This window comes from Cyprinodon tularosa, unplaced genomic scaffold (genome assembly GCF_016077235.1).
Source record: "Cyprinodon tularosa strain WSP-4 unplaced genomic scaffold, ASM1607723v1 ctg51, whole genome shotgun sequence".
Lineage (NCBI taxonomy): Eukaryota > Metazoa > Chordata > Actinopteri > Cyprinodontiformes > Cyprinodontidae > Cyprinodon > Cyprinodon tularosa.
The window spans coordinates 2,340,378-2,361,539 of NW_024039241.1; the positions used below are offsets into that span (position 1 = coordinate 2,340,378).

Sequence of the window (21,162 nt, forward strand, 5' to 3'; positions counted from 1 at the left end):
GAACAGTAGAGAAGATCATCAGGGCTCCTCTTCCCTCCATTAAAGACATTTCATCCCAGCGTTGAGTGTTCCAAGCCCTTAACATCATAAATGACCCCTTACACCTCCACCATGGACTGTTCTCCCTGCTGCCCTCTGGTAAGAGACTTCGAGGCATTGGATGCAGGTCCAGCAGATTCCACAACAGTTTATTTCCCACTGCCATTAGACAGCTGAATGTTATGAAATTTTTATTATAAAAAATAAACAAAACTGAATGTTAGAACTGTAACTATACAGTCATATGTTTACATTACTGTTTTTCATCACAATGTTTTTTTATCACTGCTGCTTACCTGATCAAGGCTGCACTTTAAAAAAAATGAAATAGTCTAGAGAGCTATACTTGTGTATACAAAATGACAAAATAAAATCCAAGTCTAAAATTGTTAGAAAAACAGTTTTACTTATCCCATTCCTCATGACACTGCACTTAATGAACGCCTTTCTTTGGTCAAACACATTCAGTTCTAATAAGAATAAAAAATATGAAAAATTAAAGTAGGTTCAAATACTTCTCAGAGATAGAGAAGAGATAGATTTCTTATCTAAAATCTCTAAAACCCTTTCAGACAAGAAAAAAAACAACAACAAAAAACGTCCGCTTGATGTATTAGAGTCGACGTGGATGTAATTAACAAGAATGATAACTCTTCCCCTCTCCAACTGAGAGGAGTGGGAGCTCTGGTATCTGCTCTGTCCAAAAACAGCTTAATCGCATCTCATTTTCTGCTGAACCTCTGATTGAGTCAAAGGCGCAGAGTTACGATAATGCTCGTAGTCTGCTAATGAGTACCAAGTGGCGGTAGCAGTTTAAGGTTACATGCTGCTGGCTTGACTTCTACACCTGCAGCTCATTCACTGACTTCAAAATAACATGAGACAAAAAACAAAAAAACAAAAAAATTCTGTTCCTCCAGCTTACCTCTCGATTATGTCAGCAATGGTGCAGGCAAACATCTGCAGGCCCTCTGGAAGCTGCAGGGCGACTGAAACAAAATGCAAACAGAGAAGTTGCATGATTGTTTTACAGCAATAGATATATGTTATGTAATACATCCTTTATAGAACACCTTACATGGCAGCTGCTGGTTTGTAACGCTGATAGCCAACTGTGACATTTCAAAGCAATATTAATTTTCTGCTGGTTGGTTTATTTTGGCAGGTGGCAGAGTTGGAAAACCCAGAATAATTTACAAGAGCTCCATCTCTGGAGTTCACAACTTGCCTCAAGCATCGTACACAGCATTGAGTCATGCTGCCCCTAAAGTCAAGCAACCAATTAACTTTCTCTTGGCCTTTTGATCCTTGCGATCCCAACAATAGAAAGTCAGCTGATTTACTGACATATGAGCAGAGCCGCTCAGAGGAAGAAAGCTAATTTTAGAGCGCACCAAACATTTTGTACCTTTTCTCAGACTTTCAGAGACAGGCATCTTTTATTTTATTTATTTTTAATAACACCAGTGAAAGCCTGGAAGCACAGTTTGCCTATCATCTCTGCTTCACCCTGCCTGCAATCAGGGACCCCTTTCCTTTATGCATATTCCATCAAAGACAAATGACTTCTACTAGTGTAAACACACAGACCGGCTTTGAATGAGAAATTACCCAGCTCAAAAAAGTATATTAAAGAAAAAATGAACTGGATAAAGATATTTCACATGTTTTCTATCAAAACCTCAGTAATAAGACCAGAGTCAGCTCAGCACACACCAGGGATCTGAACTACATTCGCTCAAAAACATTTGGGAGCTTTGGCAAAGGAAACTTTTTAAGAACGACAAATGTGGAATCCGAGTGATTTATCTGAAAATATGGAGTTGATCATAACCTGGGAAAACCGGTGCATTTACAGAGCTGACTGTTGTTTTCTTCTCAGTAGTATATATATTCTCGCTTAAAAGGATGGATAATATGCTGAAAGACAGTATTTTGGAGGTAGGTTACTGATGTATAGGTGGGTAGCAATGTTGCCTTGCAGCAAGAAGGTTCCGGGCCTGATTCCCTGCACTGGGTCTTTCTGCATAGAGTTTGGATGTTTTCCCCGTGCATGCGTGGGTTTACTACGGGTGCTTAGGCTTCCTCCCACAGTTCAAAAACAGAACAGGTTAATTGGCTTCTCTAAATTCTCCTTAGGTGTGAGTGTGTGTGCATGGTTGCAAGTCTTTTTATGTGTATGTGTTGCCCTGAAACAGGGTGGACAGGTCGCCAGTCAGGTTGCCAGAGACAGGCACCAGCCCCATCTTGACCTGACGGAATGAGCAAAAGAAGATGGATGGATGAATTTAAATGCCCCCTCTTATATGTTACACCTGTTTTCAAACCCTTACTTTTGTTGAGATCAGATATCAGTGATTTAACGGGAACGACCCCCCCTTAATGTCACACTCCAGTGAGTTTATAAAAGGAAGTGGCTCCCATTCAACTTCCTGTAGCCAGTGGCCGCTGCCTGCTTAACGTGAGACGTTTCTCATTTGAAAGCTACAAAACCCCAGAGGAGAGGTCTGTGCTCAGACTACCTGTCCTACAATTAAGATGGAGCTAATTGTAGTAACCATCTTTGCCTGTAATCCAAATCAAATTGAACACATTGTGAACCCACCTGCTGAAGCAGAGGAGAGAGAGCTTTCCAGTTCTGGTCGACCTACATATAACTGCCGAAGGCTAACAGCTGAGTCTAATTGCTGTTTGCTAGGTTAGAAGCAGCTGATCCTTGCCATAGTGGTCTTGCCACTGCCGCTGGCTTGAGAGACATCGCCTGCATTCATTTGCCGCTCCCTAAGCCGCCGCAACCAGCTAACTGCCGTAGCTAGAGAGGTTCCAGGCTACTATGAGTTATAAAATTAACTCCAGCAAAATTGCCTCTTGGTATTGCATCGGGTTAATCCAAATCTCTTTTAGAGCTGCTGTTGGATGAACGGACTGGACCGAAGACTGGGTCTGCAAAGAACCTAACTGAGGGAAAAAGTCCCTTCCACACCACTGATCCAAAACAGTAACATCCATCCTTCCCTCTTTCCATCTGATGCTTATTAAAGGCTCTGCTTGGGTGAACTAGGTAGAATAGATAGTTATGCATGTGCTTTATTTGAAATAGCTTTTTGATTTCAACTGCTGATGGTTTTAATAGTTCTGAACTTAATGCTAATGCTCGCTGATCCGACTGAACAACCAACATGGGTCTGAAGACAGTGCTACTGTGGACTTGCTATCATCGTTAGCTCCCAGTTACATTGTGCCAGCCACTTTGTAAAAGTCACACTGTGAGCTCTAACTTTCCTTTGTTTCACCTGGGCCTGCCGGACCAGACCTCCTGGGGCCAGCTAAGCTTACCCATTCTCTTTCAGCTTCATCACATTTTAATGCATTGCTGTGTCATAGCTCATTTTTCACTGTAAACCGAAACTGCATTGTTTTGACTACATTTAATATCCTTGTATCAGGGTTTATTTTCATTTATCTGCTGCTAATTTAAAGGATGCTTTCAATGCATTAAGCCTTAAACCCCTCCTTCCCTTTTATTTGCTTTATTTACTTGTGCCTATTTTTAGTAGTGTTTAGTGTTTGTGTAGCTATTAGATATAATAGTCCTGTGTGATTATTAGCTGATAAAGGTGCCATTCTATTTTAACCCATGGTCTTTTGAGTTTATTTTATGCAGTGAATGATTTATCACTCAGTCTGGATTCACCTTTCTTTCAGTAACATCGAAGCCATAGCCATAGTTTTAATTACTAAATTGGTGAAAGCAATTGGATTTAAACAGCCAATCCAGGAGTCCATCCTTTTATGTAAGAGACCAAGAACCCTGGTGAGTAAGCAAATTACAGTTATGATCATTCATCTAATGATCATTAATTGGTTTCACCTCAATGTTGAATTACCTACTAATTAACTATAACTTCAAGATCTAGTTATTTAATATATTCATAGTCTTCTGTTAAACTTACACAAAACTACTGAAAAGTTATTTTGGATAAAAAGAGAAAAAAACAATTGACAAATACTGTATTACTGTTAATTTCCAGGTAGGGGCCGCAACACAGAATCTGTGCTAAGGACCCCCAAATTCAAAAAAGTCAATACAACTTTTTTCATTCATTTCCTTTTCCTCACTCAACCCAAAAAAACTTCAGCCACATAAATGTACAAAAAGTAATGGGTTTCTTTAGACAGTATTTTTTTCTCAACTTTCTGAGCTTCTTCACAGATTTGTTTAGTGCATTTTTTTATAAATAGGTTACATATGCATAAATCATACTTTAGTTGTGTATAATAAGAGTTATTTTCTATTTCCATTAAATAAAATTGGTAGCATTTTCTTTTAAGACCATAAAAACACCCATAAGGTAATTTGTATTGATTAAAAAAACAAAGAAAAAGGCAATCAATCTTTCAGAGGAAGATTTATGAGGGAAATAACACAAAGGTGCAATTAAAAGAGTCAAGGGAATACATGTGATGCAATTGGACGTTATGCACCTTGTGAACATTTGATTAAAAACTAAGTCATTCTGGACTTTGGTCTTTTTTATGAGTCTTAAGAATGTCTATTCAGCCTTATAACAATCTGTTTAATAAAACAAATATATGATTTGGGGTTGATTATGACTTTTATTATTTTACTGTTCTCTTATTTGTGAGTTATGAGATAAAATTATACCGCAGTGGTAATCTCTTCAAGAAGCAAATCATTTTCCTTTTTATATAAGTGCCATCATTAATCTGGCAATGAGAGTTAATTTGTTTTCAATATTATGAAAATATGGGACTCAGACAGGCATATTTTTTCCACTACAATAATAATGGCTTACAACTAATAAAAAGTAAAAATTGTCCTCTTCGGGAAACTATACTTTAGCAAAGTAAAAGAATTTGTAATTCATCTGGGTCCTTTGTATAAATTACCAAATCAATGTATCAGAGCAGGGAGATTGTCTTTGCAGCACTGCTTTGTTAGGACACCAAGGCTGTTGTAATAGTAGAATTTAGCTAATCTGCATTATTGGATATGTGGCCACTCATCCTCCTTTTTCGCTACATTTTTGTTTGGGTCAGGCTAGCTTATTGAAGTGAAGCACAGTAACATCATGGCCATTAAACCAAGCAGGGCTTCTTTAGGCAACGTGGACAGATGTCTGCCTTAAATAAAACCATAATTTCAATAAAGGGGCTGTTCAGTGGCACAATGGGTAGCGCTTCTGCAGCACGAAGGTTCCGGGTTCAATTCCCGGCCCAGGGTCTTTCTGCATGGAGTTTGCCTTCTTCCCCTGAGCATGTGTGAGTTCTCTCCGGGTACTCCACCTTCCTCCCACAGTCCAAAAACATGACTGTTCGGTTAATTGGCTTCTCTAAAAAATTCTCCTTAGGTGTGAGTGGGTGTGCGGGTGTGTGCATGAATGGTTGTTTGTCCTGTTTGTCTCCATGTTGTCCTGCAATGGCCTGTACAAGGTGGAAATAGGCATTAGCACCCCTTGTGACCCCGCTTGGGATAAGTGTGATGGAATAGAGTTCCCAATAAAGTTTATCAGGAGAGGAAAGGGTTAAGTAGTCAAATATTTGCTGGAAGATCCTTGAACAAACTTTGGAAATACTAAACCCAGTGAACCAACACCAATGATTTCATAAGACATTCCTGACTGTGAAGTTTCCACATCCAAGAAAATTGAATTCTGAAAAACATGACTATTCCCCTACTAAAGGTCTTAGACTTCCTGAATTCAATGTTCATTTTAAAATAATTTGAACAGACAACTTTGGCCACCAAGTAAAAAAGTGCTTTCCTTTTCCTCTTTTGCCCGGGTAAGAGGCTTCTGAAGTTGTATATGTTTATCAAGAATCTTACCAAAAAGAATGTGCAGCGACATCCCAAGAACAAAAGCTAAGGATTAAGAGAAGAGGCCCACAGAACCTTTGAGATTCTATGTTAAAAGATGGGTGACAATATATCTGAGAAAGGCATGAGTTCCCTCCAACAAACTTAAAGAATGGGTGTCTTGAATTTAGAACGTCAAAGGCTTTGACACAATAAAATAAATAATAGCTTTTCAAACAGCACATATCATACTTTTTACCTTAGCAGCAAATATTTCCTTTCATTTTTTAAGCACTAGGCTATATGTACAGCTAGAATAAAATGTGTTTTCATATGTGGAGTGGATGGACTGCTACAAACATGTCTTGAGAATTACATGTCATACATAGATCTAGAAATGTACTTATTTTAAAGTTTGTAATGTGTTTTTTACCCAATGTAGACAAGGGTTTTACTTACTGAATTTTAAACAGCTTTTGGATTAATTTCTAATTTAGATATAGAGGACATTTTGATATTTCCTGATTTTATTTGGAAAAACACACCCAGGATGCACATTTTCTTAGGGCAATCTGCTATCCATTTAAGCCCTTAGTGTTAACGCTTCTAAGTATTTATACAACTCAACAGCATTCTTTTCTGACAGCAAACTTTACCCCATCTTTTTACTATAAATCAATCGGGTGTTTGTTGCAGGATGCATCACTATACATTTTTTTTTATTTCTTGGCAAGAAAAAAATTCAAGACCTCACTATACAAAAAAACATAAAAAAAATGCAACATTAAAAAATCGGAACTGACAATAGGCCCAGCAGGCTGATTTGTAATGAACACATGATGGAGTGATACAAAGAGCTGTAGTGGGGGTGCCTCTTACAGACGAAAGGTTATGGGATCACCCTGAGCTCATGCAGGCAGAGAGACGGGTCATTATATGGAAAAGGGCAGGTTTATTAACAGAGAAGGATTCTAGAGCAAATCTCTGTCATGGCTGACAGAAAATAAAGAGCTTTGTCTGTCTACAGGTTGCTGTGATTGGGCGAGTCGGATGCTAGAGGGGAGAGAACAGTTTAAAGCTTTTAGGTAAGGTTAACAAATGCATTCACCAGAAGATTTCTGCAGAAAAAGACCAATCTTACAAAACTTATCTCAACATACAAAATTAATAAACTTATATTCATTATATAACTGATGAATTCATTAGAGAGGAAAAAGTGAGAAAGGCATTTTATTTGGACCAATGTTGTAGATGTTTTAGATTGAGCAGGAATTATCAGGATTACCCAGAGCTGGAGCTCGTCTCCATCCAATCCCGATAAGCATGCTATATAATTATAGTCCTACCTGAGCACTGCCCAGGGTTTCACTTTACATATATTATAAGCTACATCTGATGTTAGATTGCTGTGCGAAAGTTTTCGCCCCCCTTGAACTTTTCAACTTTTTGTACCATTTCAGGGTTCAAACCTTCAGATATAAAATAAAAAATTTTTGAGAACATAAACAACAAGTAGGACAAAATCATAAAGTGAAATGAAATCTATTGGATTTTGCTTTTGGGAGGTTCAGACACATGAAAAGATTGGTTTAGAGTTGTTTTGTTGTTGTTATTTTTCATCCAATTTGTATTTGATAGGCAATCGGATTCACATTCACAGATTCACAGTCCCAGGGACTTGTAGTGTTAAATTTGGTGGTACAGACCCTTTACCCATTCTCTCCCTCTGAAATGAAAGATTGTGACTTATCAGTTCAGTTTTGTTAACCTTAACATTGGCCTTGTCTTGGTCCCGGTACTCCCTAGTGTTGCGATGCATTCTCGCTGATCTAACTGGACCTACACCCCTCTGAAAACACACCCCTCCAGCGTAGGCTTTAAAAAGACTAGCTCCCCATATTAGCGTCCTAAGTTGACGGAAGCTCTGTGTCGCTTAAAGGTTAGACAAAAGTGCTTCCAGCTAAAGGCTACGCTAAGTAGCAACCAAGTCCCTCCAGAGAAGTCTGCGCTTGCTGGACAGAGTCCGACTGCCTTTGTCCTGCGATTCAGAAGGAGCTGAACAAAGTGTTTTTATTCTTCCCGTGATTCAAACAGAGTGAACACAGTGTATCCTGAATCCTGCAGCAGCATAGACAGAGAATTGCTAATCCAGCACTGCTAACCATGAAACAACAGGGGTCCCGATCGCTGTTTGTCGAAGGAGCCGTTAGAAGCCTCCGGACCATGACCTTCTGATATGGAGAGAAGAAGCAGGAAGTGCTACTAGAGGCTGCAGCTATGAGCTAATCACCGTAGCTAACACGCTCTTTCAGTGCTACTTTTGCAATTTATCACGTTTGATTGAAATAACGATCCAAAAGCACCTTTTTGCTACAGCTCTATTGAAAGTATGGTCATATTTTTTTTACTTTGCTGACCAACCTTGCTCAGAAACTTCAGGAAGTGTTGAATTAGTCCATGCTCAGTAGTGACGGGAAATACTACTCTATAGAGCTCTCTCTCATCTCATTAAAATGGACTTTTACATTTTAATTACATTGAACCATCAATTTTTTTTTTTCAGATTTAAAGTCTTTCAATAACTAGAAATGTTAAAACTAGCCAAAACTGGCAAAGATAAGATAAGATTTGTTAGGCTTTAAAATTGTCAAAATTAGGATTGCAGTTATAATAATCTCTCCAAAATATTCCTTTTGTCTGCAAATAATAGCGACATTTTGGGCCGGCCCTGTCACAGCTCTAAGCTAATTCCAAGAGACAACTCTAAAAAGCGCCAAATATCAGGGGGGGTAGGTGGGCTTTTTAATGTGAAAGACTAAGAGCATGTTACCAAAGATAAACCCTTAAAATACAAGCAGAAATTGACAAAACGAAAGGTTTAGAGGAATGCAAATCATTATGCATTACTAGGAAGTGTATAAATTAATTTTAACATCCATTTTTCTATGCAGTAATGATATATGAAAGAGTAAGATAAATTTTACTGTTTCATTGGGAATCAAGAGGGAAAAGAAAAGCCATTGGCAATATAATAAAACAAAACACCTTTTCTGTTTACAGCTCTAAAATTAGGTTTTATAGTTTCCACTGCTCCTAAATCAGGTGAATTTCAAAAGCTTAACAAACGTCAAAGCATACTGAAGACCAAAAACATTTGTAAGGTATTTTTTTTTTTAAGTTCAAAGTAAAAACAAGCGCTTCGATTAATAAACAGGCACAGAAAGTTTTTAGATGGCCGGCTGTGAACTCTCTTTATTGCCAATCTTCAGTACTCGATTTCAAACAAATTCTGTGAGATTCAAGAGGAGTTCAAAGGATGACAAAGAAACAGATGGGCACAAAGAGGAACAAAGAGGGACAAGGGTGATAAGGTGAGTTATGCTCTTTGAGTGCAGATAGAAGGGATGAGCACAGCTAAAAAAAACATCCCATAACCACTAAAAAAAGCAAAAAAAGCCAGCAGGAAGCAGTAAAGCACACTCTGCAACTGCCAAAAGGGATTTCTTTAAAAAGACATGAATACAGGTGCTGGTCATAAAATTAGAATATCATGAAAAAGTAGATTGATTTCAGTAATTCCATTTAAAAAGTGAAACTTGTATATTATATTCATACATTACATACAAACTCATATATTTCAGATGTTTATTTTGTTTAATTTTGATGATTACAAATGACAACAAATGAAAATCTCAAATTCATCATATCAGAAAATTAGAATATTACTGAAGACCAATAAAAACAAAGGATTTATAGAAATGTTGGCCAACTGAAAAGTATGAACATGAAAAGTATGAGCATGTACAGCACTCAGTATTTAGTTGGGCCTCCTTTGGCCTGTATTACTGCAGCAATGCGGCGTGGCATGGAGTCGATCAGTCTGTGGCACTGCTCAGGTGTTATGATAGACCAGGTTGCTCTAATAGTGGCTTTTAGCTCTTCTGAATTATTGGGTCTGGTGTATTGCATCTTCTTCTTCACAATACCCCATAGATTTTCTATGGGGTTAAGGTCAGGAGAGTTTGCTGGCCAATTAAGAACAGGGATACCATGGTCCTTCAACCAGGTACTGGTAGCTTTGGCACTGTGTGCAGGTGCCAAGTCCTGTTGGAAAATGAAATCTGCATCTCCAAAAAGTTGGTCAGCTGCAGGAAGCATGAAGTGCTCTAAAACTTCCTGGTATGTGGCTGCGTTGACCCTGGACCTCAGAAAACACAATGGACCAACACCAGCAGATGACATGGCACCCCAAACCATCACTGACTGTGGAAACTTTACACTGGACTTCAAGCAACGTGGATGAAGTGCCTCTCTTCTTTTCCTCCAGACTCTGGGACCTTGATTTCCAAAGGAAATGCAAAATTTACTTTCATCAGAGAACATGACTTTGGACCACTCACCAGCAGTCCAGTCCTGTTTCTCTTTAGCCCAGGCAAGACGCTTCTGACGCTGTCTGTGGTTCAAGAGTGGCTTGACACAAGGAATGCGACAGCAGAAACCAATGTCTTTCATACGTCTGTGTGTGGTGGTTCTTGAAGCACTCACTCCAGCTGCAGTCCACTCTTTGTGAATCTCCCCCACATTTTTGAATGGGTTTTGTTTCACAATCCTCTCCAGGGTGCGGTTATCTCTCTTGCTTGTACACTTTTTTCGACCACATCTTTTCCTTCCCTTCGCCTCTCTATTAATGTGCTTGGACACTGAGCTCTGTGAACAGCCAGCCTCTTTAGCGATGACCTTTTGTGTCTTGCCCTCCTTGTGCAAGGTGTCGATGGTCGTCTTTTGGACAACTGTCAAGTCAGCAGTCTTCCCCATGATTGTGTAGCCTATAGAACTAGACTGAAAGACCATTTAAAGGCTTTTGCAGGTGGTTTGAGTTAATTAGCTGATTAGAGTGTGGCACCAGGGGCCATCAATTTTGAACCTTTTCACAATATTCTAATTTTCTGATATGATGAATTTGAGATTTTCATTTGTTGTCATTTGTAATCATCAAAATTAAACAAAGTAAACATCTGAAATATATGAGTTTGTATGTAATGTATGAATATAATATACAAGTTTCACTTTTTAAATGGAATTACTGAAATCAATCTACTTTTTCATGATATTCTAATTTTATGACCAGCACCTGTAAATAAAAATGATGCAATCCTCTTGGCATAAAATCTGCATAATTATACCCACAGCAATAAGGGCCAGAAGGACCATGTGATTTATGTTGAACAATATTTTGTTTTCCTCAGACTAAGGGCAGATACTGAAAAAATGACATCATGATATGAAAAACCAAGCATTGGCAAATTCAAAACATACATGGATCACTGCATTGGAAAAGAAGCATGCTATAAAGGGGGAAGTTATTCAAAATATATGACCAAGAGGCTAGTCCGGGATTATGATTTAGGAGACTGTAAAGGGAAAAATAAAAAAAGACGCGTCTGTTGTGATTCAGCCAAATGGAATCCAAGAAAGAATATAAAACAAACCTTTTTTCCGATGAGTAATACCACAGTAGTTTGCCAAGAGGAAAAACTTTGGACTTAGATAAGATTAATACAAACTATTCAAATAAATATTAGACCAAAACAATTCATGAAAATAGTTCATTAAGCTAAAAGGATCAATTGTCTTTATGATTTCAAATAGCTGCTTTGAAAATGTGACCAAAAACCATTCATTAGCAAATTAGGTTTGCGTGGTAGAAAAGTTGCTTTAGTCATAGATCCATACTTATAAAATGGGAAAAAAGCTGCAGAAGTAGGTTTGACCTTTACATACACTCATCACAAATTGAAACCCTTCTAACCCTTTTAAGATTTTGGCTAATCTACTTGGATCAAACTTCTACATGTATCAAAAATAGTTATGGTTCTGGTATAATTCTGGATTGATATTCAACATTTATTTACTAGAAATTTAAGGCAAATTCAAAATTCTTTTTGTTTTTTTAAACACAGATCTATCTGGCTTCATAATGTGCAATTTGGATTGAGATCAAGGCCAATTAGAAAACTTTGACCAAAAACTAGGCTGTACCCATTCCAAGGCAAGATTGTCCTGAGGCTTGAATAACTGTGTTTGAGACACTGCTGTTTCAATCATCCTCTAGTTTATGATCAGCTTGCACCTTGGTTGTTCCTGAATGTTGAACACAGTTTAGTTTTATCAAAGGGTAACAGTTTAGGTCAAATAGTTGACCCCTAGACAATAATGGGTCTAACTGGTACCAAAACATAGTAGAATCAGCTTTAGAAGGCTACAAAATGATCTACCTAAAAGGTGCTGACCTCGGCTCGATTGAGATTTATTGAGTAATATACAGTATTATGGTTCTGTTTCTCTTTTTCTGCTGTTTCTCTGTCAGCTGTCAAAATGATGCTGGCTTTGAGAGTAGCAGCAGCGGAAATTCTGTTTTTGAAAACACAATATTATTTATTTATTTGCTTATTTGCAATCTGTCTGTCTACTTCAAGTCAATGCTACAAAAACATCTTTTGACAGGTACAGTTGTGCTTGTTTAGGTGTGCATATCTAGGTTCTGCATTTCCCTTACCAATATCCAAGATGATGGTAGATGAAATGCCCAACACCGCCCGCCCATCTCGATTCATACTGTGTCACTAACATACTCATGCTGAGTCACTTTTCACTTCACAGGTGAACACAGCAGACAAAGACCATGACCTTTGAAAGCAGAGATGGAGTAGCCATGTTTGTAATGCTTCCCAAACAGTTGGTCTGTTAAAACGAATCTGTCAATGGTAAGAATATTTTTTTTTCTACCTAATAAAAGTCAGCATCATTTTTGGAATTTGGAGTGAGCCGTTAGAAAAGATGTTAAGAACCAGCGAGTTTGCTTGTAGGCAGGATCCATCACCAATCAAATGTTCCAATAAGTAAGAGAAATGATCAAAGCTCCAGACAGATCTGTGTAAGCAAGGGCAACAGAGGAAGTCAGCTTTGTCTCCAAAAACCAAAAGATTAATGAACCAAATGTTGGTTGGTTGTGTTGTGCTGAGTGTTTGCATATATTTGAGACTGTACATATAATTCGGAAGCACTGAGGATTATATAAACCTCGTGTTTAGTACAAACTACAAGCTGACCTCACCACACAAAACCAGGAAGTAGAAAACTTTGCTATGAAAAGTTATTAAATTTGTGGTATTGGCCTTTATTGAGAAATGTCTTGAGTAAAACCTCAACAATTATTTGTATGGTGCCAAAAAATGTATAACCCTCCTTTTTCAGCTGGGTTACAGAAAGCTGCAGAAATATTTTTTTAACACGACACATCAATACGTTTATATGAGCTTCCCTAAATGTGTTCCATTACAGAAGTGAAGGCTTTTTGTAAGGAGTATAAAACCTTCATATTCCCATATAGTTTTTTTTTGGTACAAAGATTTAGTCAAATGTTCACGCTTCTCTACCAACAATAGTACCAGAACTTTCATCCAGTGGGAATATTTTTTCAGTTGTTCTAACTATGCTTTGCGACATCATAGTTTTTTAATCGATATTCATTTGTTTATCTGAATAGGCAAAATCGAACAGACTGAAAACTGGGGCAAAGATTTTAATTTTTTTTTATGGAAAACCCACAGCTTCACTTTACTTTAATCTTTTTGTTATTTAATTTGTATTTGTTGTCTAAAAGAAAAAAAAAAAAAACACGTTGTTTTATCTTTTTTTTTGTCTTAAACCCCCCAAAAAAAGAAAAGAAAAAAAAAAACGCTCTTAGAAAAAACTATTTTTAAAGGGCTAGGTCTATCTCGATGGTCGATAGATTCGTCTATTCACACAACCTTACTTAGAAAACTTGCTTTATGGTCAGTGTGAAGAAAAAAAGAAAGAACGAATTGGGGACCAAGCAGCTTTAATGTTAGTGCAGTTCTCCAAAGCTGTCAATAACACACAAGCGAGTTTCCTGTGGGAGTGCCATCACTCTGAAGATCAAAAAAAGGCCAACATGTTCCATTTACAAATTCAGTGTTAACTGACAGCAAAGCACACTGGACATGGAGTGCATGTGAAAAGCATTTTGACTCACTTAAGAGGCCCAGAAGAGGGAGGACAGCACAAGAAAAACCTTTTTGTGAAATTACAGCAACGTGGAGCTTAAACTATCTTCAAAGAAGGGGCAACTAATGCAGTTTTAGTTGGCAAGATACTTTTCTTAAAATACCGCTCCAAGAAACTACAATTCTTACTTGGTTTGTTGGATTAACTATCTTGTCCCAATTCCTTATCTAATTTTATCGTCAGGTTAGACCCCAAAAAAAAATAGATTTATAAGGTAAGGTCCTATCAGTGAGAAACTTTAAAGTGGTTTACAGCAAGTAAATGAATAAAAGCAATGGAAAACTTGCATCATAGAAAGATGACAAATGAAATTGGTGGAAAAATGCGATTCGTGGAAAAATAAAATCCAAAAAATCCAAAACTTAAATCATCATAAACAAGTCTCCAAACTCTAAGCAGTAAAATGTATTTGCAATTTATAATATATAGAATAGAAAATCCCTGTATTGTCCCACTTTGGGGAAATTCTGGTGTTAACAGCAGCAAAAAGATGATTGAAAAAATGGTCACATAAATGAGGACCTTAGAAAAGTGTATAAGAATAACATAATGGTGAAGAGTTAAAAAATAAACAAACAAAATACTCTACTGTAAAGTGTTTTAACAATATAAAACTCGGCACCTGGAGAATAAATAACCAATATACAGTTATGGACAGTTTTACAGTAATGGATATTTGAAAATAGCAGCAACATCAGAGATGTGCAAAATGACAGAAGCAGGTTATTTAACTGACTTAGACAAAAAATTTGCAAAATCAGCATGAATGTAACAACTTATTGAGGTTTTTGGGAACAGTGATGGTTATTAAATATTTTCATATTTAATAAATTACTGGTAAATCCTTTAAGGAATGAAGAGTTTTGTCTCAAAGATGTATATTAACAACATAGCAAGGAAATCAGTGCATTGGTTCCTTAGCCTCAGAGGAAGGCAGGGCTGGCCGCAGGTGATGGTGTTCTCTCATCCACTGTTCTCACACTGGATACCTGCTGATTCTGCCTGAGCTCAGGAACACCATCTCACCTTCCATTTGTTTTTTGTCTGGATGATCTGTCCTGTTTTGGGCACTCTGACTAAAACAAACATGGACAAAGCGCCAGAGAAAGATGCGTGTTCGCTCAGAAAAAATATATATTAATGTTAAAAATATATATATTAATATATTAACAACTCAATGACCTGCGCTAAAAATCTGTGTCCTTCATAATGACCGGCCAGTCGCTGATCGGGGCAGATCACGTGAAAATATGCCAATCTTCCGAGAGTGTGTGACGCATAGAAGGAAGTTAATTAACTTCTGATTAATTCATTCAGCGACATCTTGTATCCAAATTTTGATCACCTTTTCATATCCCTTTTTTTCTCCCTCACATGAGAATTTGACTTCTGAGTATGCACATTCAAATGGATATAGAGTTTGCAACATTAGAAGTTTTTCATGGTTCATTTACTATTTCCCTACATTTTCGCAATAAGTAAAAAGTTACACAAGTATCAACATTCACCAACCGCCTGCAGGTGAGTCCCTGCCTGTTAGAATCACCACAAAAAGGGCTAATGTCAGCACAATTTTACAAACGATGTAAAAAATTAAGCAAAATCTGCTTTTCTGGTTTGAACAAAGAGCCCACAAAAAAAGCTAATAAAATAAAAAAAAGTCAGTTTCACAGTTCAGGTTTTTGTGCAGGTTTTAACAAAAGCCTAACACCAACACAGACATTTTAACATGAAAAATAAGATTTAAATAGATTAAAGTTCTGAAAGAAGGGAAACGATTACCTTTAAAAGAACCCTTTAAATGCCACATTAATAAGTAAAGTATGTTTTTCACTAAAAGAAAACCACCTACAAAAAGAAAGATTTGGAAGCTACTGGTATTTTTTTACTTGCATGAACTATTTAAAGACATCACAAAGAATAAAACGACACCAAGCTTTTAAGTATCATCAAAAGACTAGATGTCAGCCAGTCTGTTTTACATACTAAGGTACTGAAAAAGGAAAACATCAATAATTTACCCAAAAAAGCAAAATCTACCAGCTTAATAACTCAGCTTTATATCATTACTAATACTAAATATAGAAGTACTTCTGAACTGAATTGTATTATTTTTTCTAATTAAAAGAGATAAGGAATATCGATGAGGCTCAAGCCACCCACCTCAATTCTGAGTAAAGTTCCAAGTATATCAAGTCTTTTTTTTGTGGTTGTATAATCCCAGATAAACACAGCCAGCTCCAGTCAGCCCTAAACTTTGCCAACCATTCATTTCTATTCTAATTTACATTGAAAATTCTCTCTGATCCACTAAGAAGCCCAGAGGTCTTCGGACAAGAATGTGCTGATCATGCAATAAGAGCCCAAAACAATGTGAGAGTCAGATCAAAAAATTGACTGACAAAAAACAAAAGTTAAAACTGTTTTTAATTTTTTGCATGTGGATGATCTTTGAAGTGTTGTTCTACACTGTGTGCAGCCAGCTAAGCATTTTGCTTATTTTGTTTTACTTATGTATATTATGAAACTATGAACTGTTAAATTAGACAGCATAGATGTATCGATATAAACAAGTACATCTATGGATAAAGACAAAATATGACAGAAGAAAAAATAAAACAATCACCTCTCTTTGCTTTTGCTTGCCTCACTCTCCAAACGGTCTTGTGAATCTCAAAGTTGTAGTTTGTTGGCAGGACTTTGATGGCTTCCTGTAGCTCGGGATCTTGGAGGATTTCATCTGGAATTTGATTGGCCACTCGTCGTGGGCCTCTGACTGCAGAGAAAATAGATTATTAAGATGTTACCCATGAGAAAAACGCACAAGATGAGTCATACAATATATTTTATACATAAAAATCTGATAAGAATTAAAGCGTAGTTTCCTGAAAATAACTACATTTAAAAGCAAAATATTAGAAAAAACTCACTGAATTCAGAAAAACAGTGAACCAAATCATAATATTGAATAAACATTTAATTGACAGCAAATTATGAAAGAAATAACTTTTTAAATCCAATGCATTCAAAACTCTTCCTTCTACTATCTAGCTATATTAAATAAGCTTACATATATACAATAAGAACATGAGAAACGCATTTTTCCTTTAAAAGAGAATGAATGTGTTGAGTCTGACATAGTGAAAAAAATTGCAAATCTTTTTATGGAAAGTAAGCTTGGGTGACGCAAACAGCATTTATTTTCAAAACTTAGCAAAAATCCTCCATTATACCTTTAAATGCAAAATGTTTATATAGTTTCTTTCAATTTTGATACAATTACTGCCCCGAGTGGGTTGCTTTGTCAGCTAAAGGCATGTTATACAGTCTCTATACTTCACTTAAGGATTAATCGATTACTAAATTAGCTGATTATTTCAAAAGCTGATCAATCTTGATTAATCTGATTTATTCTTTCAGCCCTAAAAATTAAAAAATTTTTGAAAAGCTCATGCAAATGAAAATATGTAAGCTTTTTCCTGTATCGTAACATTTCATCATCAAATAGTTTTAAATTAGAAAGAAAGAAGCTGTTATAGAGTTGCTCTAGGAAGCATTGTAAAAGCTCTTTACCAAGAACTGTATTTGCACTACTGTCACCATGCTTAACAAACAGCACCAAGGAATTTTAAAAAAGGAAATTAAGATTTTTTAGCAAGGAGTATTACAAAACAAACTACTATAGGGTTCCTACAACATAAGGCAAGTTAATTTTAAGACTTTTTAAGACTTTTTTTGTCTCTTGAAATAAAAATTTAAGACCAACTTCACAATAAACAAGAAAACATGGTTGTGACAAATTTAACCTGATGCTTATTTGAACATAAACCATTACTTTCTGGCCCAGTAGACAATTTTGAAAAACTTTCCATATAGGAAGAAAGCTAAAAACACAATAATGACAGATATATTTCTAACAGCTAATGAATGAAATTCACAAACTTTGTTTTGATCCCTACTCAAATTCCATAATAGCTCTGCTTTCATTGTAGGCGAACCGTCAAACATTATCCGGAGATTTGGTGCTACTAGTGCTCTTTTTGATGTCGGATATGGCTGTAGAGGCCTTGCAGAGACAAGGGTGGAACAGAACTGAGAAATAGCTGCTTCTCCATAACTTTGTTTTCCACTCTTCCCATGTCTGACTCCACAGCTTTGATTCCCATCGTGCCGAGCTTGAATGACTTCTCGCTCAAAATACTCAATTCCTCATACACATCACCCGGTACTGTTTTTTAGCCATGCAGGAAACTCTTGGCTGGGTAGCCGATTTTCATTGAATTTACACTTCCCCACGTTATTGGCACATCACCCCAATGTCTGTTTGCAACCTCGTTTTTATTGGTTCTGTTGTCAGGATGGAACTAATAATGGTTACAGCAAAGCCGTTCGGTAAATGTAAAAAAAATTATCATGATTTTAATTTTTGATATGAATTACAAAAATAAAATCCTATTCTAATATTGTAATAAAATCACCTATGACCTGGTGACAATTTTAAGACCTATGAAAGACTCATTTAAGACATTTTAATACCAATTAAGGCCCTATTTCAATATTGAAGAATTACATGCCTTTTAAGACTTTTTAAGGATCTGCAGGGACCCTGTACTAAAGTTGTAAAAATGTAAGACTATATGAAAAAAGGAAAATGTAAGGAAAACAAATTACATGCCATTTATTATCCAAAAACGGAAAAAAATATCAAAAAATACAATATAAAAAAATAAATAATGTTACAATTGAAAAAAAAAACACATGTTGGGACAGTCAAACAGCAACCATCAAATATACACAAGCTGTACTTAAATCTCTGGTCAGCCACTGATAATGTGGAGATTATAAAAAAAAGACAAATAAATAAATAATAACAAAGACATATGAGAGCCAGATTTGCCCAATCTAGAATACACAGGATACCTTTGCCAACAGTCTTTGAACCGATGACACTAAATACATTATATTCTATCTAGTCAGACCTTTAATCAGCAATGAGTAAAACCACCTGCCATGTCGGAAATGACTCAACTGTTAAACGTTTGTGCCATGCTTGAAGAGAAAGAAGAAAGTTTAAGTAAGTTTGAAAAGAAAATTATTCCTGAAAGAGAGAAACATTGTAGCAAAAAGCAGGTCAACACTAAATACAGAAAAAAAGCAGCACATAAGAAAACGTTTTGAACTACCCGAAATACACCAGCCATGACATCCAATAAGGTATTAAGGAGTAACTGGTAACATTTAAAGCGTTATGTTGTTTCTTAAACTTCACCTCCCATCACTGCCAGACAGCGGTTAGCCGACAGCAAGTCATTAAAACTGCATCTAACACCCACTGTTAGAGAAACACCCGCTGAACACTGAAAGCAGCGACAGTACCAACCTGTGGGCTTTTTCACAGGGACCATCTGCACTTCACTTACGGGTGCCGCCATGTTCTTCTTCTTCTTCTTCTTATGGGATTTTATGGCGGTTGGCAGACTTGTGAATTGTGCATTACCGCCACCAACTGATATGGAGTAAAGCAAGATAACAGGAAACGATTCACCCCCCCCCCAAAAAAAAAAAAAAAAAAAAAAAAAAAAAAAAAAAAAACCGGTGTAACTTAAACCAACATAATACTAAATCACATTTGCCCATATAATTTTAATTTACTCTAGGTCATCTTAACTCTGCCAGTTTCTGATGGTCCCATCGGTCCTCCCATCATACTTCCAACCATCTCCCAGTTCAAATCTTTAATGTCCAGATATTTTTCTGCAGCCTTCACTATTATTTTGATTTTTTCCGTTTTTTTTGTTGTCTGTGCAGTACAATTAATTACTTCTACCATGAAAAGAACAAAATTTGTCTTTTTAACAATAAGTGAGTCTTCATTAATTTTTGGAGATTTCTCTAGAGGTTTGGAATTTGCTGTGTGTTGAACTGTAGGTTTGGGTTTTTCTGACTGAGATGGGATCCTTTTTGCAGCTTCAGCGTAGGTTATTCCGAGCTCAAATTTCATTTTTTTAATTTCCTCAGACCTTTTGCTTGCTTCACAGCCGCGATAGGCAGCAGTATGTTCTCCACCACAATTACAGCATTTTATTTTAGCTTCTTTTCCACATTTTCCGTACTCATGTTCTCCTGCACACCTTCCACACCTCTGTTTCCCTTTACAAACTGCTGCAACGTGACCGAATTTTTGGCATTTGAAACATCTCAATGGTGGAGGATTGTAGATTTTTGCCGCCATGTTTGTTCACTTCCAAACAGGAAAGCATGAGCGACAGAAAGGCGCGTCCAATCGCTGAAAGAGGAAAGTCACGATAAGCTGATCCCGGAAGTCATCGATGCGACGGCACGGGACAGTATAGCACCAGCAACTAGACATGTTGTTTATTACTAAACTAAAATATTAGAAGATGCGTCTTAATATGGTGACATAAAAATTTGAATATAGAAAAAAAAAAGGAATAGAAACCTACTTAAATCCAAAAGCCAAATTATATATACATAGCCTTTTTTTTTCTTTTTTTTTAACCAAAAAATAAAATCCAGTTATTTAAAGTATAACAAGTTCTTACATTAACTTCTACAGTTCTACACTTCTACATATTACGTTAATTACTATATAGAAAGAAAAATACACTAGTACATTAATATTGTAAAAAAAAAAAAAATAAATAAAAATTTATTAAAATACCCCACTGAAAAATCTACTAACAAATATTTAGTTACTTTCAGGGGTGGAGCTAGATGGGGGGCCAGGGGTGGCCATGGCCACCCTTAGCCAATCATTGGCCACCCCTTGGCCACCCCTTCTAAAGTGGAATATTCAAAACATTTTATTTTTTTGTTTTTAATTATACACATCAATATACGAACATCAAAGATGATAAGTACAGAATTCATGCTCTTTTCAGAGCTCGATTTGTGTTATATGGGCTAAAGAGAAAAGTATGTGTCCCTGCAAGTCATCTAGGAGTCTTCAGTGAAATTAAAAATAAATAACAATTTAAATTTAAAAAAATCCATCAATTTATGTGGATATTAGTGCTTGTAAATATAAATTTTTTGCAGAATGTTTATTGATACAAGTAGGTAAGTAATGGCAATGATGATTGATTTATGTCCCAGAATTCAAAACTGAGTTTTATCCACTATACCTTTTATCTAGAAATTGCGGACGTTTATATATATATATATATATATATATATATATATTAAATATATATTTG

At 36.4% G+C, this 21,162-nt stretch overlaps 1 protein-coding gene across 1 annotated transcript in view; it reads right to left on the reverse strand.

Moving 5' to 3' along the window:
• The window catches only part of dph1 (diphthamide biosynthesis 1), a 101,863-nt gene extending 81,629 nt beyond the window's left edge, over window positions 1–20,234 (reverse strand). Inside the window, exons 1-4 of the mRNA XM_038303444.1 lie at window positions 20,178–20,234; window positions 19,326–19,377; window positions 16,572–16,721; window positions 965–1,028 (exon numbers count right to left, since the gene is read on the reverse strand). Of these exons, the coding sequence (XP_038159372.1) occupies window positions 965–1,028; window positions 16,572–16,721; window positions 19,326–19,377 (266 nt within the window). The 5' untranslated portion in view covers window positions 20,178–20,234. The remainder of the gene's footprint in view (window positions 1–964; window positions 1,029–16,571; window positions 16,722–19,325; window positions 19,378–20,177) is intronic.
• Between the last annotated feature and the right edge of the window lie 928 nt (window positions 20,235–21,162).